Below are 27,449 nucleotides of genomic sequence, written 5' to 3' on the forward strand. Positions count from 1 at the left end.
TTGGTAGTGACAAGCAGAGCAGAGGTTCTGACAGCCTTCCAAAATAGAGTTTAAAATAAGTGAAATCTGTCCTGCATTATTGCTAGCAACTTCATGAAACAGGAGACAACTAATGAGCTTGCATCACTGAACGCTCTGCCTTCCGTGCTGTCTTGTCTGTTATCTGCCCATCTGGCAGCTCCCGTGCTTGTTGGCAGAACTGCTTTTATTTCCTTTCCTGAAAAAGTCTGGCATCAGATGTATAAACTACCAGCACTTCTTTCTTCATTTATAATTGACTGTGAAATTCTGAACGCTCCCAGCTAATTACTCTTCATCTGCTGAGCTCTCAGAGCAGCAGTGAGTTGCGCTGTGTGCCTGGCACTGCTGGGCTGAGCACCCACTGCATGGCTGTTTGGGGCAGGTGGGGGCCAACCAACAGCTGTGCACTGCCCCATTTTGCAAAAATGAAGGTATTATCAGCTCCTGGTGTGACCGGGGAGTGCTTGCTGTAAGCTGTGAACTGGTTGAGTCATCTGGGTGCTGCTCGTGGTGTAGCAGAAGCTGTGTATTTATGGCATGCTGCTCATGGAGACCCACGGTGAGTATTGCTGTTACAACTTTTTCTTTGGTGTACGTTTGCAATCTTTTCCTCTTGCCACTTTTTAATTTCCAATGACCACATTTTTTTAGGAGACTACTTCTGAAATAACAGCATGGATAATTATTGTTCGGGGTTGGCGTTGGCTCTGGCAGGGCACATTGAACCTCTGGTGCTCTGGTTCTGTGCTTTGGGCAGTAGAGGGAAGTGGACCCATTCTTTGTGGAAAGGTTTCCATTGCCTGGTACTTCGGTGTGCTGCTGACACGTGCCAGATGAGTGAGCAGCGTGCAGCTGGAGCAGCAGCTGGCCTGTGGGGCACTGGGATGGGGCAGCAGAGGCTGCGGTGGTTCCCTGCTCCAGCTCCCACCCAGTGGGGGAAAAATGGTTTTCTCACCCAGAAAGAGAGTTAGAAGCGGAGTTCAATAAGCTCGGACAGGTTGTGTGCAGGAGGCAGTGCAGGGCTATGGATCAGCTGCTGTTTGTGTAGGCTGTTTTTATCCCTTATCTATTTCCTCCAACTCGTTCTGCAAGTCACTTTGATCCCTCCCATCCTCTCCTCCAAATCCTGTGCAATCACAGAATGCTCCCCCCTGCATCCCATGCTGTGTTCCACTAGGATGGGATGTTGCATCCCAGAGGTGCCCCCAGGGATGGATGTCAGCCCTGTCCCTCTGAGCCCATAGTTCATGTTCTCCATCGTGCTTTGGGCTTCTGCTCCCCTGGGCTCATGGGGACACACCAGCTTGTGTGGTGGCAGCATCAGTATTGAAACAGCCACACTTATCTGTGGCTTTTTACCTTTGTGTAGTTGACATCTATTTTAATACTGGTTGGTTTTTTTTTGGTGGTGGTGCTTTTTTTGTCTGTTTGTGTTTTATTTGTTTGTTTGTAGGCTATCAAACCTTCTTGTGAAAGCAGTATCTGATTTTAAAATCCGTCCTCGTTTGGAATTCAGTTTGCAAACCAAAGTCTAATTTGTCATCCAGAAAATAAATAAGCTTTGTCAGATAATATGTTTGTCTTGTTATTCATCCTTTTGATCTCTTTCTGATGTTATAGTTTGCCCCTACATTGCAAGCCATGCTTTCCTATTTGGCTTTTGGACTCCAAAGAGTGAAAGAAACTGCTTTTTCTAATATTTGGAACCTGCTTTACTATGGAAATTAAATGTTATGGTTGCCTGGTCATAAAGGATGCAGCTGTGGCAATGGTAGTCAGGCAGTGGGTGGTTGCTGTGTGTGGGGATGCTGGCAGCCAGGCCGTTGGTTGGTGGGAGATAGGAGGGATGGGGTTTCTTTTAAAATCCATCTTCGGGGTTGGGTAAAGTGAAATGCCGCTGGGTTCAACTCTTCGATAATAATCTTCTGATTTATTGAAGAGTATAATGCTTCTGCAAGGAGATCTGCTTTTACTTCTCAGTATGTCTCATGGTTGCAGTTGCTGATTATCTCCAATTGTTTTTCTTCTTTTGTAGTAAAGCGATTAAGAGAACCAAAGCATGAAAGACGTCCTTGGAGGATATGGTACGTGGCTGCAGGGTTCATCCTTCAGTGTGGCTTCTTGGGTGTTTTATGTATTGAGAGAATGATTGTTTGCGTATGATAATAATTTAAAAAGAAAAATAAGGTGATGCAAGAATGTGATGAACAAAACAATTACTGAAATACATTGGTCAGTAAAATGTTGTATTCCTTTGGGTATTTCCCTTCCAGGTATGCTTCCAGATATCACCACAAAGATACCTTTAGACATTTAGCTTTAAGTTGCACCTTCTCCTGAAGATAGAATCTAGAACTGCCCTAAGGTCATAGAATGGCTTAGATTGGAGGGAGCCTTACAGATCGTCGAGCTTACCCCTGCCATGGGCTGGCTGTCCCAGGGCTCAGGCTGCCCAGGGCCCTTCCATGGCCTGGGGCACCTCCAGGAATGGCACCCACAGCTCTGGGCAGCACTGCCAGCACTCTGACTAAAGAATTTCCTCCTCACATCTCACCTCAGTCTTCCCTCCTTTGGTTTAAAGCCATTCCCCCTTATTCTATCACTATCAAACTGTAATAAGTTGATTCCCTTCCTGCTTAAAAGTTCCCTTCACATACTGCCAGACTGCAATGACGACGCATCTTAACATCCACAAACTTGCACAAGCTCTTAACTTCAACAAAGCTTCATATTCCGTATCCTGTTTTTTGTAAGATAGAAAACATGATGGTGAAAGATAATACCTTATGAAATTATAGAGCAATACATAGTATAAAAATTTGTTTTTATTACTGTTAAAATATTGTTTTCTTCTAGTGATGCCAGCATTACCCATACTTGTTTTGAGACAGATGTAAAAGTTATGCTGTTGTTCCAGGTTTTGGAACCTACAGAAGTGCTAGCTTTGGGCTTGTTTCCAATGGCTGAAATTCATCTGAAAGAACACTGCTGTTCGTAATTAATCCTGATGTTTATTTTATGGAAAAAGTAAATACCAATTCTTTGTTTACAGCCTACCTCAGTCTGAAATTCAGTCTGGCTGTTTTCAATTTTTAAGCCAATAATCTAGTTCTGGGACTTGAGTGTCGTTATTTATCATATGCTGTAGTGATTAGATAAGTAACGTGCTGGCCTCCTGCCTCATCCCAGCACTGTGCTGCACAACGCATTTGGAAGAACGAAGTTTTAATACCAAACTGGCAGACAAATTCAGGCATAAAGTGTTTGGGACTATTTGGTTGGGTGCTTTGTTTGTTTGTTTGTTTTTAAGGCATAAAAACAACAGGCCAAATGAGTGTTGAGCTGTATAAAGAACACACTCTTGTCAATGTAATACATGTGATGTGATTCCAATGCTTAAAAATAATGTTGGGAAGTTGTAATAATAACAATAAATAGATAATAAAAGAATGATAAGGGACCAAAATCAATATTGAATCTGTACCTAAGTGTTTTTTAATGTTTTCCCAATGAGTAGTAAACTATTTACTTTCCATCTTTGTCTTCTGCTGTGGAGGTAGTGGTTTCAAGGCTATTGCTCCTCTTCAAGTGAGCTGTTGTGCTTTAGCTGAAATTCATTGAGGCTTCTTCATGCTTTCAGGTGAAAAACACCCACAAAGGCATCTTAGCAAAATGCACCAGATAAAGAAATTAGCTATTAAATTGTCCACCTATACAAGACAATTTTCCCTCTGCCCCTCCCAAAAACTTGCCAAGTATACAAAACTGTAAAGGAGCTGAAATGTCTTGTGAGCCTGGGATACTCGTTGTGTACGGAAGGTTACTAAAGGCTGAGCCAGGTTTAGTGAAGATTAGCTTGTAGATGATGCATATGATACCAGGAGGAGCTCCGCAGTCTTCAAATTACAGTAAGGCCTCGAGTTGGTATGATTTGATTTATTGTCAGCAAGGTTCAAGGAAGAATATTCCAAAGGGTTGAACTTAAAGTGGAACATTGCTAAGTGAGTTAATTACCTTGGCATATTACCTTTTAGAGTTGTTATTTTATGAAAAATGAATAATTGGGTTGGAATTTCAGTATAAATTTGCTGTGTCCTACTGTGTGGTAAACAGTTGCATGTTTCTTAATAGCTGTTTTTTTATTCTATGCAGGTTTTTAGATACTTCCAAGCAAGCCATAGGGATGTTGTTCATCCACTTCGCAAACGTCTACTTATCAGACCTTACTGAAGAAGACCCTTGTTCACTGTGAGTGATTAATTTTTGAACCATTGATGAATATGAAGTTTCTGCTGTTGAGTTTGTTGTACTTGGACGCTAATGCAAATTTCGTGCAAGAAGTCAGTCGCTTTCAAAGACCTTTGTTTTAAGCTTAGTTAATTTAGGATCCAAAATTTGCTCTGTTAGTGTCAGGCTGGCAGGACCTAGGAAAGTGGTCTGGTTTTTGTTCTTGTTGTTGTTGGTTGCTTGCTTGCTTGCTTGGGTTTTTTTTCTGGTCTGTGTGAATGCTTTAGACTGAGGATAAACTGTTACTTCTCCTCCTGCAGTTTCTTAATGAGGACTTAGGGTGCACATTGTAGTACGAGGCTGTTTGCTAAAGGAGATAGGAGATATTAAGGACCAGAGGACATGAAGTTGTGTATGCTCACCTCCAGCTTCACCATTCTCTGCAGCAAGGTGTTAATATAAAGTCAGGTTGCTTACAGGGATAATAATCAAAAATCTTTCACACCTGTATGTCCTTCAAAAACCTACATCCTCTACTGCAATATAATTTTCACTGTTAAAAGCAGGAAGTCTTGCCTGATGCCCAGGCAGTTAGTACAGAAGTTAATATTGCAGTCTCACACTAGGAGCAGTGTGACTAAATAGATAAGCATTTCACTGTGCTGTATTCAACTTGAAGAATCTGTGACTAAGACCCTGTCAGGCTCTTCACAGGAGCTACTGAAGCAGATGATGATTGTTTGGGTTTGTTCTTGACGGGGCACATGCTCAAAGAAGCCTACACATTTCTGCTAATAGAAGCTGGGAAATTACTTGCAAAAGCCTACTCATTTGCTCCCTGGAACCAAAGGCAGTTACTTTGATGATGGCAGCTGCTCACTGTTGCCCTTTGGTAACCAAAGAAGTTAAGTGACTCAAGGAACATGTTTGTGGTGTTTCATAAGACTAAAGATTTCTCTTTATTTCTCCTTAGTTTCTTCTGTTTCTGCATGCAATAAATCTGCTGGTAAAACACTGCTTTTCTCCTCCCACCACAGCATTTTGGTAGGGAAAATGCGTTGTTTTAACACAGTAACTGTAGAGGTTAAGATATAATGATGAGAGTTTCAGTAATACCAGGCATCACTGTTGGATTCCTCTTCCTTACTGACTTAATTTCCCGATGATTTATAAAAGTGACAGGTGCAAATTGCTTTTGTTCCATTTTCATGTACGTGTTTAAGTAAGCTAATGATAACATGTCCAGAATCATCACTGTTTAAAGATAAAGCCTAGTATTTCATTAAAGCATCTTAAAATCTAAGAACAACTCTGTGTTGGCTGCTGAGGTTCCAAAACAAAAGGTCTTTGGCATGTGTCTGTATAGTCTATGTAACTTCATCTTCAAATTCCACTGTTCATGTAAACGGAACGTGGCACACAGAAGCCAGGAGGGCAGGAGGCAGAAGTGTCATTCAGCATTCTCAGGATAACTGTGTGGAGCTGTGCAGTGTCCTAGGCAAGGACCCAGGACCTGTGGTCTGAAATGCAGTATGCTACATCAGCCAGAGCCACTCTTCCTTTCTTGGGCAGAAATACACCTTAAGGGTATGAGTGGGTGAAAATAGCTGAGTAGAAGCAGCACTTCTGCCTGTGAGTTCAAATAATAGTAATTTCACTCAGCAAACTTCACCAAGGATAGTTTTCTGTCTTTTAGTTTGCGGGTTATTATCAGAACAAAACCAGAAAATGTTTTAGAGAACGCTGTGATTCAGAGCTTGGAATGAATTAGGACTGGAAGCTAGTGTTTGTCAGCTTGGTACGGCAGTGCTCCGACTCAGGCAGGATGAGATGAAAGCTGACGAAGCACCTGTTAAAAAACCTCTGGACAGGTACCTTGTGGCTTGAAGGATTCTCAATAGACAAAGCAAGCAACAGTGTCCCTCAGCACTGGGTACCACGGGTGGGCTTGGAGCACATCTGGCCTGCAGCACAGCAGTGGGATGGCAGCAGGCCTGGTTAGAGAGCCTTCTGCCAGCTGTGCTGGGCCTTCTGCTGCGGGCTTAGAGCAGCCCCTGGTGGCCCTGACTGACTTGTGGATTCCTGCAGTTGCTGGGCTTCGTTTGCTAAATGCTCAGCGTGGATTTTAGTGTTTGTCAGATACAAAAGTTCATTCAAACTATGATTTGACGTGCAACTGTTGGAGAATAGCTCTTTTTAGTAAGCTTACAGATGCATCTTGGCTGAAGCAAGGCATGTCTAATTGTTTTTACTCTTGAGTTGCTGCTTGAATGGGATTTTTGAGGGTCAGAACAGCTCCTCCTTTACTGCCTTGAATGCACATGTTCTGTATTTGCTTTCCTCTTACTAATGTTGTTTTGTCCACATGCACTTGACTCTGCCACAGCTCTGATCTGTTATTTTTATCACTGCAGATAAGAACCTATGGACTCCAGAGTTTACTTTAGCATTGGGAACTGCCAAATAAGCATCTCAGTTACAGGGATTCACTGTGTGGCTTTCAGCAGGGATGACCTTCGCTGTCTCTTTTTCTCAGCTGCTGTTTTGTTCAGCCAAAATGGAGCAGTAGTAAACAAACCACACGGGCTCACGAGGCACTCAGAAGTCCAGCTGCACCATTGAATGGGCCTAAGAATTAATTTGAAACCCTTAGCAATCTCTGTAGCTTTTTAAAGTGTGGGTAAGATTGCAGAAGTTCCTCCTGAAGCAGTTGGCAGTGCACCAGTCTTGTGTCCAGTGCACTTAGTTGTTCTGTGGGAAGGTTTGTTCTGGATTCAATTTCAAACGTCTTTTAACAAGATCTAAAGTGCTCAAGCAAATCATTTCCACAGAACCCCTCAGTAATTTGAAATGTGGCTTTGATAGTGACTGCAGGCACTGCATGCACACACAGACCCACACCCAACGCTGGCAGCAATGTAAGTTGAAGCTAAAGCCTAAGGTCTGAAACAGAATCTTGATACTCTGATAAAACTATTTAAGTGTTATGCTAGGTAATTGCAGAAGTGGGTAAATATTAATTGAAGTGTTCCAACTTCTCAATAAATATACAGATTTATCAGGTGAGGATTTAAAATACACTGAATTTCTGGAAAACGAACCCTTGCTCCTTGCTTAATCTTTATGTTTTTCTTTTCAGGTACCTTATCAACTTCTTGTTAGATGCCACATTAGGAATGCTGTTAATCTATGCAGGTGTCCGTGCAGTCAGCATCATTGTGGAATGGCAGCAGTGGGAGTCCCTGCGCTTTGGTGAATATGGTAAATGTTTCTCTTTTTGCGTTGAAACACTTTCCAAAACAGAATTTCAGGATGTTTCAGCTAACAGCTGATGTTTAAGTCGTAGCACAGCTGTCATAATGGCTGTTGTAATATTTCACTTGTCACTTACATTCTTGCAAGTTCTGTACCTTGGTGTGCAAAGTCTTTAACAAGTTATAGAATCATAGAATCACAGAATGGCCTGGGTTGAAAAGGACCACAGTGCTCATCCAGTTCCAACCCCCTGCTGTGTGCAGGTCGCCAACCAGCAGCCCAGGCTGCCCAGAGCCACATCCAGCCTGGCCTTGAATGCCTCCAGGGATGGAGCATCCACAGCCTCCTTGGGCAACCTGTTCCAGTGCCTCACCACCCTCTTGGGGAAAAACTTCCTCCTGATGTCCAACGTAAACCTCCCCTGTCTCAGTTTAACACCATCCCCCTTGTCCTATCACTACTCACTATTTAATGAGTCTGTAAGTGCTAGTGACTTTGGAACAACTGCTTGGATTTCTGTTTTTACTTGCAGTACTGTTTTACTTAGTATTGGCTAATCTCATGGAAAACAGCAGCAAGATAACTGTACTATGAAATGTTTTTAAATAAGTGGTAGCCAGAATTATCACTTCCTAGATAGGAATTTTCACTGCACCAGATGCCATCGTGTAAAGATACAGGTTCAGCATCCTGCCAGCATTCTTCAAACAAGCACATATTTTTGTGAAGAGAATGTGCTTGTTCTCATGTAAGGTTTACTTGAATTCCTGCACACGGGGCTTGTATCTGATGAAAAATGCACAAGTCTTTCTGATAGGCCAAAGGGCAGAGTGGTGAAATTACTTTCATGTGAAGCTGTGGGTTTTGTCTTCTGATAGTCACTGCAATCTGCTGACCTGCAGAAGTTGTGGATTTGCAGGTGCAGAAAAACTTCATGGAGCACGTTCTTGACATCAACATTCAATTCTGCTCAATCTGAACTTTTCAGATTGTTTAGCCTGGCTGGCTGGGGATGGAAGTTTTCCTAAGAAAGTATCCAGAGTGGATAACAATAAAAAAGAAATAAGGACCTTGTTCAAGTACTGTAAAAAGTTGGGATTTTTTTTTTTTAATTTAAATCAAATAGCGTTAATTGCTATTTGCTTTTAATGTTAGAAGTTTAGAATAGATGTATGCCCAGCTTATATCTCGGGAGAAACAGTACCACAATGTGTCGTGGTAATCATAGGGTGAATGTGCATCTCTTAGGCTGCAGCTTATGACCATTTAAGCTGTTTAAATCTGCACTGCCACAACTCTGTTTATTTTCTTCTTTTTCCCCATGTACCACTGTCTAAATGTTTCCACTCTTTTCTGGACTGATGCTCATCTGACTCTTCTGGGAACTTAGGTCCACAGCTAAACCATCTGGGAATTCACTGCGTGTAGAAAAGGCACTAGTTTCTGCAGACAAGTCCTCAGACTTGGGTTTCTATATTTCTTGTGCTGAGGTTGGCTGGGACTGATTCTTCACTGCCATTTTCAGGTAGCAGATCTAACAAAGTGTAAGTGGTGTAGGAAGTTCTGTAATTCCTTTGTAATTAGCTTTTCTTTCCAGTCTTTTTCTTAGTGACATTCCCTGTTATGTGCTCATTAGTATGCTGTTCCTGGCCTTAGCCTGTGTTGTTTGTTTTTTATTAAACAGACTGTGATAAGGACTGATAAAAAGTGTGTTGTATATCTTTGTTTTCATTAGTTGTATGGGAAATGCTTCTAGTATAAAGAGAACTGGGTTACAGATGGAAGGCTATTAGTGGTGGCAAGGCAGGAAGGTCAGGCCTCATGCAAGAAGTCAGGAACTGTCTAAAAAGGGTAAGCTGTTTTCTTCTGTTAAGCACCACTGTCATTTCTGAAACCAAATCCCACATTACCATTTTGTTTAAAACTTTTCACCTTGGCTCTGGGAAAACTCTTGTCTCCTTTTTCATAAGGTCCTTAAAAACGAATAAATGAGGTGTTGTAAAGACAGGAGACCTGCAGTCTCCTTTGGAGGTAAATATGGATGTGTTGGATGTCATGGATGCATCCATGAGTGGTGAGGTGTCTGCTCACTGAGACGTGTTTGGGATTTATGATGTTTTATCTGAAGTACCAAAGAAGGTCTGCTTGAAGACGAGCGTGTTTTCAGTTGGTTTGCAAGCGTGGAAAAACAAAGCCCACAAATGAGCAAGTCTCTTCTTTTGACTGAGTGGTGATGTTTGTGTTTCTGGAGCCTAAATAATCATTTGTCTCAAGCTCATTCTCACTGTGAGCTCATTTCCCATCTTAGCTCTATTACTTGATCCCTGGTGATTCATTACTTGAGAAGCTGTCATAAAAATAGCTGTTGTCTTGCTGGTTTTAAAAGCCACTCTTTATATGGAGGGTAGTTTTTAAGTGTAAATGCCTCAAGAAAACAATGGATACCAAGATGCCAACATGGTTGCTGTTTGTACAGCATGCTAATGTATGAACCTACTAGCATGGGGCTCCATCAAGGGCTTTGTTGTCAGAATTTTTGCATCTATTAGATTTGTTTTCATATTTCCAGCTTTGTATTTTCAGATTCATTACATCAGTGGCTGGATTTTAATAGAAGCGTGGACTCAGTTAATATATTTGAGTATGTAAAGAGGAGAAAAGCAGCTGTGATCTATACCAAAAATAAAGTTTCCTGCATTCCCCCTCCATTCTTGTACTAGGTCGATTTAGCTGCTAGGAGTAGAAAACAGGTGACCAAATTGCCCTGACTGATAACGAGCTCTATTGGCAAATAGATGGCTGTGGTCTCTGCTTCTGAGATGGAGAAGCTCAGAAGTTGTTTCTGCTGCATCTTTTCCCCCTGGCCCTTTGCTTATGACTTGCAGAGCAACTTAACACATTTCCCCATAGCCTACCTACAGGGTACATAGATGCTCATTATAAAGCTTTTAAATGTTGTTTTGGAGAGATTCTTCAAGTTGGCACTTCTAAAAGAAAGTGCCTCAAGATGTGGCTACAGTTGTCACTGCTGAGGCTTCCAATTTTTTCAGTGTCAGTCTTTCAATCTTAATGTGCTTTAATGTGCTTTTTTTTCTTTTTTTTGTAACAGGATTTCTGCTGGTTAGCAAGTGTGTTCTAAACATGCAAGTTTTACTCAGCAGGTATAAAATCAGAATTTGAGAGGCTGTCAGAGATTTTGGAAATGAAATTAGGGCTTTATGGCTTCAACATTAGCTTTAAACTTCTAATTTCATAAAATCAGAAAAACTTTTGAGTTGGAAAGGACCTTTGAAGGTCATCTAGTCCAACTCTCCTGCAATGAGCAGTGGTACTTAACAGAAGACACAGCCAGAGTACGGTTGGCTTTCCGGGCTGTGAGGGCACACTGCTGGCTCATGTCAAGCTGCCATCCACCAGTACCCTCAAGTCTTTTTTGGCATCTATCTTTACATCCTCCAGCTTGTACTGATAGTGGAATTGTCATGACCCAGCTGCAAGGCCTTGTACTTGAATTTTTTTGAACCTCATGATGCTCACCTGGGCTCGCTGCTTGAGCCTGTCTAGGTCTGTCTGATGGCATCCCATCCCTCAGGTATGCTGACTGCACAGCAAAGCTTGGTGTCATCTGCAAACCTGCTGAGTGTGTACTTGATCCCACTGTCAGTGTCACTGATGAAGATATTAAAGAGCAGTGGTCCCAGTACAAACCAGGTTGGTCAAGCAGGACCTGCCCGTGGTGAAGCCGTGCTGGTTGTCCCGTATTACCTCCCTCTCTTCTATGTGCCTTAGCATAGCTTCCAGGAGGATCTGCCCCATCATCTTGCCTGGCACAGAGGTGAGGCTGGCAGGTCACTAGTTCCCAGGGTCATCCTTTCTATCCTTCTTAAAAATGGGTGTGATGTTGCCTTTTCTTCTGTCGCTGAGGACTTCACCTGACCACCACGACTTTTCAAGTTTCATTGAGGGAGGCTTGGCAACTAAATCAGCCAAGTCCCTCAGAGATTTGAGTTTATGTACCGAATCTTTGAATGTACAAGTGTCCCACATATTATTGGAACACTTCCTGGATATGATGTTGCTACAGACTTCTTTTTCACTTGAATTGCATAATTTTTTAAATTATATTTAAAAATTACAGTTTGAAAGGATCTCCAGAAATCAAATTTTTCTGTATTTGTTACTTAGTGAAGAAAACTAGAGAATGCAAACAAAAATGTGGAGTGTGCAATTTCAAGTTTAACTCAGCTTTCCCATCCCCAGGAGAATGACAGATGCTCACTTCTGACTTTGTGATGTTTCTGCCTTCAAATTTTATCACTGTTCTTTTCCCTTTACAAAAGAAGCCTTAATTGCAGTACATAGTTGTAGAACTTGAGTGTTTAACTGTTTTTGTCTTGGACTACTGAGTGTTGATCCATCACCTCTTACTGTAAAGCTTACTTAGAAAATGTCCCTTGTTTTGGACTGTGGTCTGATTTATTATTTTTTTTTAAGCAGCAAACAGTTAATCACAGAATCACAGAATTGTAGGGGTTGGAAGGGACCTCTAGAGATCATCGAGACCAACCCCCCTAAGTCTCAAGATCATCACCACATATTAACATTGAAAGCCTTTCAGAAATGTTCCATAAAAGGAAGTAGCAACTATCCATTATGCATTACAAATACACGAAGGCATCTGAATTTCCATTGCACATTATTCATCCCCAGGCTGACAAGATCTAAGCTGCAGTTGAAGTCAGAAGGCAGTTGGAAAGTGTAAGAGGCCAACAACCTCCCCGAGCAAAGTTTCCTTTTGGCTTCCAGTGAAACGCTACCGTTCCTCTCTTTTCTCTTTTCTTCTCCTTGCATCCATAAAATCTGCTAATAGTTCTCCTGTTCAGATGTTTGTGTACAATCCTTTTTGTCCAGGCAGATAGCAGGGCGCTCAAGTTTTCACTCTGCCACGTCCTATTGGGGTGCTGCAGATACTCAAACCCTTTCAGTTTGAAATGGAAGTGTGATCCTGATTAACATTTTATTCATTTAAGTTTTTGATAGTGGCGTTTGCACCTGTTGCTGTAATTACCATTGGGTAATTACAAAACCCAGCGTTGTAGAGAGGAAAGATATGTGGAAGGTTGCCTGTGTGTGATAAATTGGGGTGGAGTGGGGCAGGGGTGGTAGGAACAGCACTAAGGAAGTAGGAGAGGGCACTCCAAAATACTCCAAAGGTATAACTGCCCTTCTTCTCGTATTGCTTTTCTAAAGTGTTTGTTGTGAGGTAAAACCAACCATATGTGTGTATTGATCTTTTCTTCTCTCTTGCAGGTGACCCACTGCAGTGCAGTGCTTGGATGGGTCAGTGTGCTCTGTACATAATGATTATGACATTTGAGAAAACCATCATCATTATAGTGCTTCTGATACCTCAGTGGAAGGAGGTTTGTATTTTTACTGCATCTTACAGACAAAAAAAATCAGGTGCAAGCCATAAATTCTGATTTCTGGTGTTCCAGTGTTTATTGGTTTGACTTATCCTCAAGCATCATGACTGACTACACTCAGTGCCATTTAATTCTGTAGGATTGGTATGCTCCTGTTCCTTGATTAGGTTTTCTGACATTAATTGCCAGAAATATCCTATCATAGTTTGTTTTTCTTCTATATACACTGCAATATATAAAATTTTATTCTATCTACTGATGTCTGAACACTCCTTTTCTAATTGTTTAACTCGTATTTGTAGGTACTTCATTTTCCTTTCTTTGTATTTTAAATTTCCTTTGCATCGCCTTCTTCATAGAAGTAAGCTGTAGGCTGTTGGTAATTTGCAGTGGTTCAGGGAAGCTAGCTGCTGATGACTGGATTCATTTTGATAGCATCTGTGTAACTTAGCACTGAGAGTGATGTGTGTGGTGCTATAGCACACTAAAACCAGTTAGTCCCTCTTATGTGGTGTGGGCTAATTGGGGAACTGAGTTATCTTACCATGTGTTTTCTATAGCCCTGGTCTGTTTAAATTTCCTTAAGATAAGACTTAAAAACATGTTCCCAAGGAACATGCAGCTCTTAAATGGTCGAAATTATTTGAAAGCATCTCCTCAGGCTTCTGTAAACAAAAATGACAGAGATAAGTTTCTTGCCAGCCCCACTCGCTCATCTATGGTGATTTATAAGCTGTCCTAAGTACTCTCCTTTTCTTTTTTTTTTGTTCACATGAACTGTTTATATAGAGTTAGCTAGTACATCAGTGGTTGCACTTACTAATCCAGTTGTGTGCCCATGCTTCCATGATCTGAATTTAATCCTTTTCTTTTCACAGGTAGCTTTATTGAATCCTATAGAGAACCCCCAGTTGGAGCTGGCTATCGTCATGTTGATAGTTCCCTTCTTTGTTAATGTCAGTATAACTTGCATGCTTCAATGAGATGTTTACTTGTATTTTTCTCCCATCTGTTAGTTAAATGTCATTAATCCTTAATTAATGTTAATCCTTAAAGCACAGTGTATCCTCATGTGTTAATTATCTTAATTTTTTTAAAAGGAAAAGTGTTAGAGAGAGGAGAAAATGCCTGGATATGTAGATTGCACATAGCTGAAATCCATACTTAGCTGAGTAACCAAGCTCAGGAGGGGTATAGAAGTGCTTTGTTGAGTTCTTTGAGCTGATGACTTGAGTAGATTGAATGTAATAATGGAACACATAGGGATTGTAAAATGACAATGAAATCTGCTTTAGAAAGCAATTAGGCTAAGGATAGCTGCACTGTGAAGTATCCTGTGTCTGACCACAGCTGTTAGTGACTGGTCAACACACGAGTGGAGGAGAAGTGCAAAATGTGCCATCATCCTTGTCAAAGTACACCCTTCCAGCAGTCTGGGAGTCAAGACTAGAGCCAGAGATGCTGTCTTTGCATTTAGTAACTGCTGGCAGCTCCTTCTCTCCTTATTTCGCTCAAGCATGGATTTTCTTTGAAATGGGAAGCTTTGTTGCACTAAAATGTCTGCCTGAAGCCACTCAGGTTTCTGCATGAGGAGTTAATGATCACTTGGAACAATAGTTGTTTTTCTTGTTCTCTCCTCTGCTTCCATGGAATAAAGTAGATGTGTTCTAGAGAATTTGTGCAGTGTATAATAAGCGATGGAGCTCAGTGCTTATATAAAACTGAACTTTTAGGCCAATTCAGAATTATTGCTAAGTTTTCCTGATTCTGTCTACATGTTGACTGAATGAGCATATGCTAACCTGAAGAGAACTGAACTGTCACTTTTCTCCTTCTCTTTACCAGGCATTTATCTTCTGGGTTGTAGATAATTTTCTTATGAAGAAGGGGAAGACAAAAGCTAAACTTGAAGAAAAAGAAGCAGGACAAGATTCAAGAAATGGAAGTAAAGTCCGCTACAGGAGAGCAGCATCACATGAAGAGTCAGAGTCAGAAGTATGTAGAGTTCATTATTGCAATTAATGCAATATCAATGCAATTCCTCCCTCACACCGTTGTTTTCACTGTAGCACTGTGAAATTGGTTTTGATGTTCTTTGCAGGGTTCCTTGTGTTTGCAGTTGAGAAGCAGATAAGATGGTATTGTTGCACCACTCGTTAGCTGGTTGTTTTCCTTCTGGAGGGCAGGAAGACACAATGTATGCATAAATGTCACAGATCACAGAATGGCCTGGGTTGGAAGGGACCTCAAGGATCATGAATCTCCAACCTCCCCCTGCCACATGCAGGGCCACCAACCTCCCCATTTAATACCAGCCCAGGCTGCCCAGGGCCCCATCCAACCTGGCCTTGAACACCTCCAGGGATGGACGGGGCATCCACAGCCTCTCTGGGCAGCTGTTCCAGCACCTCACCGCTCTCTCTGTAAAGAACTTCCCCCTTCCTGAGATCCAACCTCAATCTCCCTCCCTCAACTTCAAACCATTTCCCCTTGTCCTGCAGTTATCAACCCTTTCAAAGAATTGATTCCCCTCCTCTTCTAGGCTCCCACAGATGTAATGCTACAAATGCTGCTACAAATGCTGCTACAAATGCTACGCAGTACTAAAGCTTAATAGGCAGTTCTAATTTGAAGACAGGTTAGTAGCTTCAAGTGAGAGGAGGCTGGAGACTATAGACAGTGTTACCTATATGTTTTTTGTGGCTTTGCTTTTTTTTTTTTTAAATAAAATGACCATCATATTGCAAATATAATGTAATGCAAATGTTCTGGAGGTGCTGGGATCACTTGTTTAGGTGCAGAGTCTGTGACTGTAGTGGAGATTAATAGGTATGTGTCCTTCTTTGACACTTGCTTGAGGTTCCAGGTAGGATATGTGATGTTGCAGGGTAGAACTGACTGTAAATCCAAATTGTGTTCTGGAGTAAGATGCTTTGCAAGTGTAAAGAGCAGGATGAGGAAAGACTGTGACTTTGTATGTTACTCAGAAACTGTAATTTGTTTGTAGATCCTCATCTCAGCAGACGATGAGATGGAGGAATCGGACATGGAAGAGGACCTGCGTAGACTGACCAACCTGAAGCCCGTTAAGAAGAAGAAGCATCGTTTTGGTCTGCCAGTATGATGCATTCCCTGACCTGTGCTACCAGGTTTCACGGCAAGAACTTCTCAGTCAGTGGGTTTTAATGTTGCAGTTGCTTCTCACTTTCATACGAACTGACTCAAAAGCAAGGTCTGTCAACATAATGCAGTCAGTTGGAAGACTTGCAGTTCAGTTGCACTACAGACACACTGACCAATTATGCAAGAATGTCTTTTCATCCTATGTGAAAGCAGCATTGTTAAGGACGAGTCACTGAGGTGATGGTATCTGACATTTCAGAGAAGATAGAGAAAACAGATGCAGTAACCTTTCCTTTATGGTTACTGAATGATGCAGTGTAAGGTGTTCTCTGAAAGGCATCCAAATCGAGTAAGTTAGAGTGTGTTTTATTACTAAAACTGGCTTTTGCAGCATAATTCCTAGAGCAGAATAGTTTATGGCTACAAGCTGTAACTTAATGTTATTTTTTTAAGTTACAAATGTTTACTCGCTACCAGGTACCTATGGAACTAATAGGTGGAACAAAGATTTTTTCCAAGATTCCTCAAATCTATTTGACTATTTTATATTTAAGTTATATTTTCATACGGTTGTATTTAAAGATTCTCTTTGTCAGAGAAAAGGGTGTTGTTCCCTTTTTTTGTGCAGAAAAGGTCAAAAGATTTGTAGTGAAAATCATTTTATCCTTGTGTCCTGGTTTCAGACAAAGGGGTTGCAAAGGGAAGAGCTCTCTGTCACTGCTGAAATCACCAAATATCACTAAAAATGCAGTCCTCGGCGTGATTTGGGAATACCTTTGTTTAATAAGAGGTGGTGTTAGCATATTTGACAAATGTGCACTTTAGTGTATAACAGAAATCTGTCGTGGTAGGTTACTTCTTTGTGAAATTAATATCTATGGATGAATTTATTTCCATTTCTGAAAGTCTCTTGTATGTATCTCTCATGTCATGCAAGAGGGATGGAACCTTCCTGAGGCTTTTCCTTGCATATAGCACCATCCAGGGCCTTGATCTGATTGGAGGACTTGTGCTACAATATTGTGAATATTTCTGTCCCATGCTTATTTTTGTTGAAAAAGCATTCTTCTATGTCAAGTGCTTAAAAAAATGGGTTTCTTCTGTTTAATTTCCTGTCAGCCTGGTTATCCTTTCGTATATAAAAGAAGAGAGGTGTAGTACAGTCACTGCAGAACTTCTGCAGTTCTCAGCATATGTCTTCTAGCAATTGACAACGTGTGCTGCTCTAAAGCCCTGCAGACATTTTCAGGGACATCCTTTTGCTTTGCCTACGTTCGAAATGATTGTTTCTGACAGCTTTCCTTGCTGAGCTGAACCTTGTGCAGGACAAGGCGGTGTATCAGAGGAGTGACAGCAGAGACTAATTGCAAGTCTGTTTTAGTGTTTGGACATCAGAAGTGTTCCAAGCCTTAAACCAAACAGTTTCATCAGAAAACTGCTCAGAACTTTTTAAGATTTTTTACATTTTTTACGAATTTACTAGGTCTTAAAGTGATTTATTATCCAGACCACTTCCACATGGTTCTCGGGCCTTAGTAAATACTGAACTGTGCGCTCCCTTCCTTCTCACTGTTCCAGCTTTCCTTTTTCCTGCTCGGCTGCTGAGGTGATCGCAGCACTCTGAGACTTCAGGGAACACCTCGGCGTGACTCAAAGGGACGTTGTACCAAACCTGATGTTTGCAAGTTAAGTTGAGCCACTGACCTCTGTTACTGTGCACTGAAATGTAATAACTGCAATAAGTTTAAATACTAGTGTTTCTTTTAGACTAAATCTAGAAGCTAACGACAATGGAAGCTCAATTGAGTTTTTCTGAAGTGGAGGATAGGGAAATGGGAAAATGTCCCTCATCAGGGTTGCCTCTGTTTTCATTTTTTGTTTTGTTGTTTGTTGATTTAATTGACTTGCATCTTCTGATTATTGTTGGTTGGGCAGGCTCGTGTCCCCAGAAGCACAGTACTTCAAGGAACTCATTTTCATCAGCAGAGCAGCCTCATACAGCTCACTGTTCTAAAGGGATGTGGGAGATGGGGCTGGCTCTCGTCATAAATGTGTTTATATTTTCAGCATAGGCTTTGTTCAGTTTTGGCTAGTGAAATAGAAATATGTCACACGTGCTACACACCACTGCACAGTCACTACTGTCCTCATCAACTGAGCAGCGCATACAAATTTAACTGTACAAGCTTTCATTTTATCTTCCTTTTCCCTCCTCTAATTACTTAAATTATTGAAATGATATCTATTTCTAGTCTCATGTTTAGTCTGTGAAATGTCAGTATGAAATTATGGCCTTAATCATGTAAAATACTTGTTTTGAGCAGACCTCAAACTCACTGACCAAGTACAAAAGAATAATAAGCACTACGGAGCAGTTTCTTGAAGGTGGTTTTTGCAGGGGCCTACAATTGCCTAATTTTTCATGTCTTAAGTGCTTAAACGTCGCTTGGTTTGAGATTTCGATATGCCTAGCAAGATGATACAGTAAAGCACTGTGAGCCAAAGAGACTGAAGTCCAGTGTTGTAAGTACCGCAGTAATGGAAGGAGGGGTGTATCTTCAGAGGGAGAAAAGCAATTCTAACTTGCTCTGCTAAGACAGAGTTCTTGTTCACAACCTTGGCCAAATACCCAAACCTGGTTTTCTGCTAGTTGTTTTACATTATCACATGAAAAAGAAACAAAAAATGTACAATTGGCAGTTTTCCTCTTTGGGAGATGAAAGTCAGAGTAGTTGTGGTAGGTTTGAGATGGCACCTGTCTGAAGAGCTCCTGTGCAGGGGAAGGATTTGCCCAGTGCTCCACTGCATCATGCTGCTCCTTGGCGTGGACTGCAGGCACAGCTGCAGTAAATGTTTCGAGAGTTGATCCAATCATAATAATATCACATGATGGCAGCACTTGTGTTTGTCCTCAGATTGGCACTCTGAGTTCACTCCTGGTAAATGCAGTTCATGATAGCTCATAGCGAAGTTTAATTCAGGCCGTGCTTGAAGACGTGTGATTGTTTAATGAAAATAAGCTGTGTACTATATGCCAAAGTAAGAAAAGGGATTGTAACTTACCAAGCAAATGGTATTGTGGAGATGAGATTTAAGATTTACCAATTTAGGTCAGCCTTGATGTATTAACTGTTCCTGGTGTCTGACCCGCGACACATCCGCATGAATTTATAACGCTGGTGTTGTCTACTACACGGTTTTCAACTTCTGGCTTTAACACATTCAGGTCCCCTTATCTTACTTTCAGTAGGAGAACGCTGTATATTAATGTTGCTCACTAAAATGTACTTTAGCTTTTCTTCAGGGAAAACTCAGAAATTGAGTTGCAAATTAGAGCAATGCAAAGTGATCCCTGCCCGCAGGTGCTGCCTGCGGTTCCAGGGGAGCAAGGAGTGGCTCTGCAGGGAGCCAAGCATCACAAGGGATCTCTGCCACTGTGCTTGACCAACCCATGTTTGCAACTTTGCTGTGCTTTTGCAGGAGAAAGCAGTAATGGAAGAGAATAAATTCAGCCACATCAAGTCAGAGTAGGTCTTACAGCATTGGGGTGCAAACTTTTTATGTATTTAAAGTTTCCAGTTCAATTACTGAAAATAACTACTACTATAGTTTTACAAAGTAAAACTGCAGTATCTTTAAAAAAGGGACTCTTTTGTAGGTGTTTCTGTCTTTGCGTGAGTATCTGCCTCAAACTGAATGTTGGGTTTGTTTGTAAGTAAAGTCAGAGTAGAGCCTGCGTGAGCAAAACAAACAGCTGTATTCTGCTGCCCTCTGTCTGGACCACATTGTTAATCAATAGTGTTACCTTAAACTTCTAGGGGTATCTTATGTAATTGCATTGTATAACGGTTTACAATAAAGTTGACTTATTACAGATTTGTACACTCATTCTTTGCTCATTCTTTTTTAAATGAGCCTGTCTCAATGTTCATAACCCTCTGTATTCACAAGTGGAAAGTTAAGCCCTGTGTGTGCATCCTGAGAGGTGCAGAATGCAGACCCAAAGACCTCTGGAATGCAGAACTTGGTTAATGTGCTTTTCCACCCAGCTCGTTGTCACAGCCCACCTTCTGCTCTTTGAACAAAGTCACACCCGTTGGTCATTGGGCACAAAAATATGTAAATTTAGAAATGTCTGGGTTTACCTCCGGCATCCTGTCCCTGCAGGGGCAGTGATGTTTGCTGAGAAGCCTCGCGGTACTGCAGAACTCCCTGGTCCCTCCTTGTGAGCCAAGGACTGCATGGGGACATCTGCTTCCAGAGCCCAGCAGCCTCCTGTTACCCACTTCGGGCCCAACAGGAGCAACGTCACCCTGCTCCCTTCCATCACTGCTGCACAAAGCAGAGTGAGATGGGGAGGGGGAAGCAGTGCTGGTTCTCTTCCGGCTGGAGAAGGCAACACTCCTGCATGCTGTCTGTGCACTGCAGGGTTGTCTGTGGTTACTGAAGGGTTCTGCAGCAAGCACATGTGCTTCTCTACACCCAGTAAAATGAGTGTAGCCCACGCTTGCTTCACAACCACCACCCCTGTTGTGGGGACATAATGATGCTGTCTTACTCTTCAGATGCCTTTTTCCCCAGTTGGAGCATCTGCCATCCATTTCCTAGAGCGCTGGAGGAGCAGGGAGCGCTACCAAAAAGGAGAGCTGCAGTCCCGTGAAGCTGTGATGTGAACCAGAAAACTTCGGTCACAGCCTTGTGCCGAAACAGCAGAAATCGTGGTATTAATGAGCTGCTGCTGCTGCTTTCACCACTTCTCTCTTGGTGGAAGCAGCTTGGTTCAGTTTGTTGGCCTGGGCCTGCACAGTGTCAATCCTTTGTTACTCCTCTCTTGCGTTTGTGCATTACTTTCATTGCTTATCGCTTACTGCACCCAGGCAGCCCTGTCCCCACACTGCATCCTTACAGGGAACTCAAGGAGCCATCTTCTGCCTGGCAGCCCACCAGGGGTGTGCGCGGGTTCCTGGAGGAAAAGTCAAGTCTGCTGCAAGAGCTGCGACTTCTGGAGGGCCAGGTGTGCACATTCACTACACTCACTGTGGTCATCGCCCTCTTTTCACCACCTCTTTGGAAAGGAGTTTTGCACACCTTGGCTACAGAGGAAGGAGGATAAGCTGCAATACGCTGACTGACTTTGATGCTCGTTGTATTCAGAATCCTCGGGACCTCGACCAGATGAGTGAGGTTCCGACTCGGAGAAGGCAGCACAGGTTGGTTTAAGCTGAGCTTCCTTGTGAGGAAAAATTGGCCCTCATTCTGTAAGAAGAAATGGTTGTGATTTTGCTTCAGCTCTGGTTTAGAAAATGTGCCATTGAGTCTAAGAGAGAGGATTTGCCTGGGCTGTGCTGGGACACACTGGAGAGCATTGTTGTGTGCTGCCTACACTGACGGGAACCTCAGCTTTCTCCTGGAGGAAAAACAGTACTTTGTCTGGAGTGAGTGGTTTTCCTTCCCACTGTTATCGCAGTGTTATTGCACAGAAACTTTTCTTCCAGTTTACTAAAATGCAGGTTCCAAACACAGATGCAGCGTAAGGAAAGGTTAGGTGTGTGACATCCATAGTGCTGCCTAACAGCCCAGCCATTGCTCCGCAGTCGCACAGAGGAAGGTGCATTCGTGGGCCTGGGCAGAGCTGCAGTGGCAGTCAGTGGGCGCACGGAGACGGGGGGAGGGCTGGGGGGGTTGTACTGCCACGCTGTTCCTGGTGGGCACTGCTGGGAGGAGCACCTGGCCTGCCTCTCCAAAGCTGGCTCCAGCCCTGGTGCTTGCTACGTGTGGGTTGTTGTTACGGAAGCCAATTTTTGTGTGGCCTAAGGTTCTCTTTCTTTCTATTTAGTTAAAAAAAATCATTTAGGAAATGAATCTGAGAAGCTTTGGAGAAGGTTTTACATTAGTCAGCACATGCGCGGGGAGCACTGAGCCCATCCCTGTGCACACAGTGGGCAATTGGCAGAGCTGCTGAGAAGCAGGGAGGGGTTTTGCTCTCCCGTGTGTGAGAGCTACTGTCAGAGCAAGCTCAGCAGCACTCCTGTCAGGGTAAAGCTGAATCTGACCTCACAAACTGCAAAACTGAGTTTTTTCACCCCAAAAAATCACAACCATTTCTTCCTATGGAGCAGGGGCCACTGCTTCCCACACAAGAGGGATTCAGGGCATCGTGTTATGCTTTTGATGTTAGGTTTATATAAATTTCACAGAGAGCTTATTTCCCTATGCAGGAAAAGAACAGATGGCCTCCCTTCCCATCGAGAATATTCAAAGCTTGTGTCTGTAACCAAGTTTTGCCTTTTAAAGTTCATTCAGTCAGACCCCAGCGGCCCCCCTGCAGGGCAGCCCCCCTCCCACCCCAGCTGTCCGCTCCCATCACAGCCACGCTGCGAGTCCTGCAGTCACTGCCAGGAATAACCCCGCACGGCCTGAATCATCCCAGGCACTGCTTTGGGAAGGTGACCCCACCCCTGACCTCACGCTGGATGCTCTATATAAGTCTGGGAGAACAACATGTTTTGCACGGCACGCGGGCTGCATTTAAGCGCAGCTGGGAAACCACATCGGCAGGGATCGGAGCCGCAGGAGCTGCAGTTATGTCGCAGGTATGGGGCACAGCTGGGAGGCTGGCAGGGTCGGAGCTCACGCTGCACAGCTTGCCAGCGAGCAGCTCTCGTTGTGCAGTGAACGCTGTGCTCTGCGATTGTGAAAGTGGTGAAACAGGCTCTGCTCGTAGAGCTTCCTAACTATGTTTTATGGGGGGGGTGTCATTGTGTGGCAAAGGAAAGCAGCTGCCTTCTATACGTTTAATTAGTTGGCTCTTAATCTATTCTGTCGTACTGCAAGCACTCACGTTTCTGTAGGAAGGGAAAAGCATTTTCACTGCTCTGGTCTGGGATGTTGTCCTGACAGATCTCTGCTTTTCCAACACGTTTTCTCAGACAATTATCTGTAGTTTGGAAGGATGCGTCTGCACTAAGGTGTGCTGCCATGTCAAGCAATGCCTGACGCGTGAGCGTGCAAGAAAAGAAGAGGCAGAGGACATAGGAAGGGCAGCGGGGCACAGTCCTCCAGCTACACAGAGTAGCTCGGTTCTCCCTGTTGGATTTACTCCAAAGAAAAAGTCTGGAAAGCAGTGCCCCACACCTCGCGAGCTCTCAGCGCAGCACTCACAGCTTCACTGCTGCTGGCAGCGGTGGGTGCAGCTCCGCACCAACAGGACTGGGGCTCAGCACTGTGGCTCCTGGCCACCTCACTGTGCAGCACCGTCGTGTTTTAGCTGCAGGACAGCTAATCCACAGCAACTGCTCTGGTGGAAAACCAAGCCCTGATCGCAGCACGAGAAGTTTCACTTTAAAACTAGGTGGAGTTCAGCTCTCTGTTGGTGACTCGGCACGTCTCCAGCGCTCCTCTATCTGTCCCAAGAAAACCTCTGGAAGCAGCCTCACAGTTATCAGCCCTTGCCAACAGCAGGCAAAGCACCTTAGCAGGTTTCATATTGCTGTTAACAAAACATGGCATTTCTTGCCCTTTCCATGTGGGAACCGGCTCAGCTCTGTGCTCGCTTCACATGGATGACCCCAACCAGTTCCCATAGCAGACGGCCGTGAAGATGGTTTTGGTTCACAGCTCACCAGCCCAAACCCTCTGTGAACTTGGAAGGATTTGCTCTCAGCTCAGTCTTTCTTTGGATACTCGCAGTGTTTTCCCCAGAGATCTCGTGGCTGTTTTGTTTCCCACTGCACGCCGTGGGGCTGGCAGTGAGCCGCTCCGAGTTCTCCGGGAGCTGGCAGCCAGTGGGAGCTGAGCCACAGCCCCAGCACAGCCAGGTCCCCTGGCACCCGCTGCTCCAGCAGCTTGTGGCCCTGCAGTTTTCTCCCTCCACAACCCTTTTTAACTTTACAAGCAGTGGCACAGAAATGTTCCACCGGGCTCCAGCGCTGCCAAAATCCAAATCAGAGGACCTGCGTGTGGACGGGTGGCCAGAGAAGTTTCTCACTGATGCACATGCATGTTCCTGTCGGAGTGCATGCGTCTTCCACCTGTTTGATGACATGATGATGATGAAATGACGACATTTGCTGTGAATCTGATCTCCCCATACCCCACTGCGTGGTCTGCCCAGTCCTCAAACACAGTGAATGCACTGCAGGGTGTTAATAGTGCTGATGGTGTTGTGTTGGGATGTAAGTGCATGTTGTAAGCACTGAATGTGAGGAGAGGCTGATATTCTTCTGTGTTACCCTGAGTTCCTTCTAGCATGATAGACTGTAAACAGGTTTGTTTTGCTTTGTTGTTTTTTTCTATCCCTTCCTGAACATCAGACAAATACTTTGATTACCGATCTGTCTTGGTCTTCACTTGCAGAAGGACCAGGCAGACATCTCCATAGGGTGGGCAATCAGAGGGCAATCTGGTTCAGAACCAGAATGATAACGGTGGCAATTTTGGGAGGGGTAATGACATCCTGCCCCGATATGGAACTGAGGATGTGTAAAACATGGAGCAGCTGAATGTACGGTCTTAGAGGGTGGAATACAGAATTATAGGTGGAACACAGGATTAGCAGCTCTGCATGTGGTAGCCACTGCATCCAGGCAGCTCTGTTCCCTATGGGTCCTAAACATGAAATGCTGATGTGTGGGTGATACTTTTTCTTATTAGCCAGAACCAGTGAAAAAGAAGCGTCCTCCAGTGAAGGAGGAAGATCTCAAAGGAGCTAGAGGAAACCTTTCCAAAAACCAGGAAATTAAGTCCAAAACCTACCAAGTCATGAAGCAGTGTGGTAAGTCTCTTCTCCTTAATGGAAATAATGAAAAAACCTTCCAATGAACTTAAAGCTAATGTCAGTGAATGAGTGCAGCTCCAAATTAGCAGCCAGCAATGTGCTTACACCCCCTGGCCTGGCTGCACAACCATTTAATCAGTAGATGGCATCAGTAGGTGGCACCCAGGCTCTGCCTCAAGTGGTCGTTCTCCTTGTCTGGACAAAGTGGAAGGGAGAGTCCTGACTGCCTTCTGGGCTGAGTTCCAACCAAATGTTGGTCCCACAGTCAAAGAATGGTTGTCCAAACTGAAAATCTGGATCCTTTCTCATAGACTTGGGGATATATATAGATATATATAGATACATATATTGCTTTTCTACCACCAGTGGGAGATTACAAAGAAGAATGATGAATTAAAACCCTTATTCAGGACGATATCTTGAACTTCACAGTAGTTTATAAATCACCTGCGGGGATTTGGGGTCACTGATGGTGATGACTACCTTCAGATGCTGGAAGCTGCCCAGTGCTTGGAATGGGAGCACTGGGTTTGGAAAGTTGATGGGCTGATGAAATATTTCTCAAAAGTTTCTCTACTCTAGCAGCACTAGCATTACTGCCAGAACTTGGTGAATTCCTTCACTGATTGCCTCCTCTCCCGCTTTTCTTTTTCAAGAACAAATGGGCTCTGCAGCACCTTCCATATTCAGCCGGGCTCGGACAGGCGACGAAACGGTCTTTGAGAAGTCTAAAGATGAGCCACCCAAAAGCGTCTTTGGTTGAGAGCAGAGCTGCACGTACCTCACCGGGATGATTGTTGTAACATTATTCCAAATTTCTACCCCTTGCTCTAAGCTCACCGTAGCTGTAGATACCCAATTTCTACCTTAAGTCATTGGAAAGGGAGTGGGTTAATATCAAAGGGTACAACTTCCATTTTAGTTTTCATGACGGGCGTTCTTTCTATGTGTTGAATGGTGTTTGCTACAATGGTTTAGTAAATAAAGTGATTGTTGGACACAGTCTGGCACAGAGTGGTGACTGCTTTTAACTCAAGCATACGCTGATCTTGTGGGCATTTTGGCATCACAGCTACGATCTGACTGCCAAATGCAATGAATAAATACACTGACAATGCTATTTTAGCACCTGTGAGGTTTCTTGTCTCTAAAATATCAGTGAAGCACTCATAGATGCATGCATTTCTGCGGGTTATTTGTGTTCATTTTGGATAACGAATGTCATTGCCTACCATGCAGTTGAGAGAGCTGCTCTGAAAGTAACGCCTCCTATTTTATCATGTTGATCTACAATGTCAGAGACAGATGTTGGTAGAATGGCAGTGGAGGGGCAACCTTCCCACTGGTATTCCATTACATGTTCTTGCTGTGTGACGGATGGCAGCATAGGGGCAGCCTGACAGAGTGGCATCTGACATGCGAATGCATATGGAGCAAAGGTGAGGAACTGAATCCCTCCATGCAGAAAAATTGCCACCCATTGACATTTGTTGACTTTTACTGAATGTTTATAGAGACTAAACAGTGGCTGTGAGCACAGTGAGGTGGGTGGTGTATTTCAGCAGTGATAACAGCAATGGGAAAGACAAGCCACGTTCCAGACAGCCATGTAAATGGCATGCAGGCTCTTGTTCATCACTGGCAAAAATGCTTAGCTAATGGTGGTGACTATGCTGAAAAAAAAGTTTTGTAACTGCTCTATCTAATAGTGTTATTGTGCTCGTCATATCTGCTGTGGTTTCCATAGAAATAAATTTGAGGTATTACTTTTGAAGCGACATACATATAGTCATAGGATCATAGACTGGCTTAGGGTTGAAGGGGCCTTAAAGTCTGTCCTGCTCCAATCCTCTGCTTCCCTCCTCTCCCCCCCCAGCTCAGGCTGCCCAGGGCCTCCTCAGAGATGGGCACCACAGCTTTGGGCAGCTGTGCCAGGGCATCACCACCTTCTGAATAAAGACTTCCTTCCTAATATCTGACCTAAGACTCCCCTCTTTCAGTTTAAAAACAATCCCCCTTTTCCTATCAATATCAGACTGTGTAGAAAGTCATTATCTCTCCAGTATATTAGCTCCCCTCTGGAGGGCTGGAGGGCTGCAATGAGGTCTTCCTAGAGCCTTCTCCATGCTGAACACCCTCAGCTCCCTCAGCCTGTCTTCATAGGAGAGGTGCTCCAGCCCTCTTATCTTCATGGACCTGCTCCAACAGCTCCATGTCCTTCTGAAGCTGGAGGTCCCAAGCCTGGATACAGTACTCCACATGGAGCCTCGCATGGACGGAGTTGAGGGGAGTAATCACCTCCCTTGCCCTGCTGGCCACCCTCCTTGCCCTGCAGTTGGCCTTCTGGGCTGCAAGCATGCACTGCTGGCTCATGTCCAGCTTTTCATCCACCAGGACCCTCAAGTCCTTCTCTGCAGTGCTGTGCTCGAGGAGTTCTTCTTCCATTCTGTACACAAATCCAAGATTGCTCCAATCCTAGTGCAACATCCTTGCACTTTGCCTTCATCAGGTTCTCATGTGCTCACTTCCCAAGTCTGTCCAGGCCCCACTGGATGGCATCTCTTCTTTCTATCATGTCAACTGCACCACTCATCTTGGTGTCATCAGCAACTTGCTGAGAG

At 43.6% G+C, this 27,449-nt stretch overlaps 1 protein-coding gene across 1 annotated transcript; it reads left to right on the plus strand.

The window, feature by feature from the left end:
- Window positions 1-543: 543 nt before the first annotated feature.
- On the plus strand, window positions 544-25,838 carry LOC100538902 (store-operated calcium entry regulator STIMATE-like). Its single transcript, XM_031555491.1, has 11 exons — window positions 544-580; window positions 2,057-2,105; window positions 4,174-4,269; window positions 7,388-7,509; window positions 12,814-12,926; window positions 13,808-13,885; window positions 14,775-14,924; window positions 15,937-16,050; window positions 22,250-22,645; window positions 24,705-24,825; window positions 25,485-25,838. Exons 1-11 carry the CDS (start codon window positions 559-561, stop codon window positions 25,589-25,591), a joined length of 1,368 nt encoding a protein of 455 aa, XP_031411351.1. The 5' UTR covers window positions 544-558; the 3' UTR covers window positions 25,592-25,838.
- Window positions 25,839-27,449: the final 1,611 nt, after the last annotated feature.

This window comes from Meleagris gallopavo, chromosome 14 (genome assembly GCF_000146605.3).
Source record: "Meleagris gallopavo isolate NT-WF06-2002-E0010 breed Aviagen turkey brand Nicholas breeding stock chromosome 14, Turkey_5.1, whole genome shotgun sequence".
Lineage (NCBI taxonomy): Eukaryota > Metazoa > Chordata > Aves > Galliformes > Phasianidae > Meleagris > Meleagris gallopavo.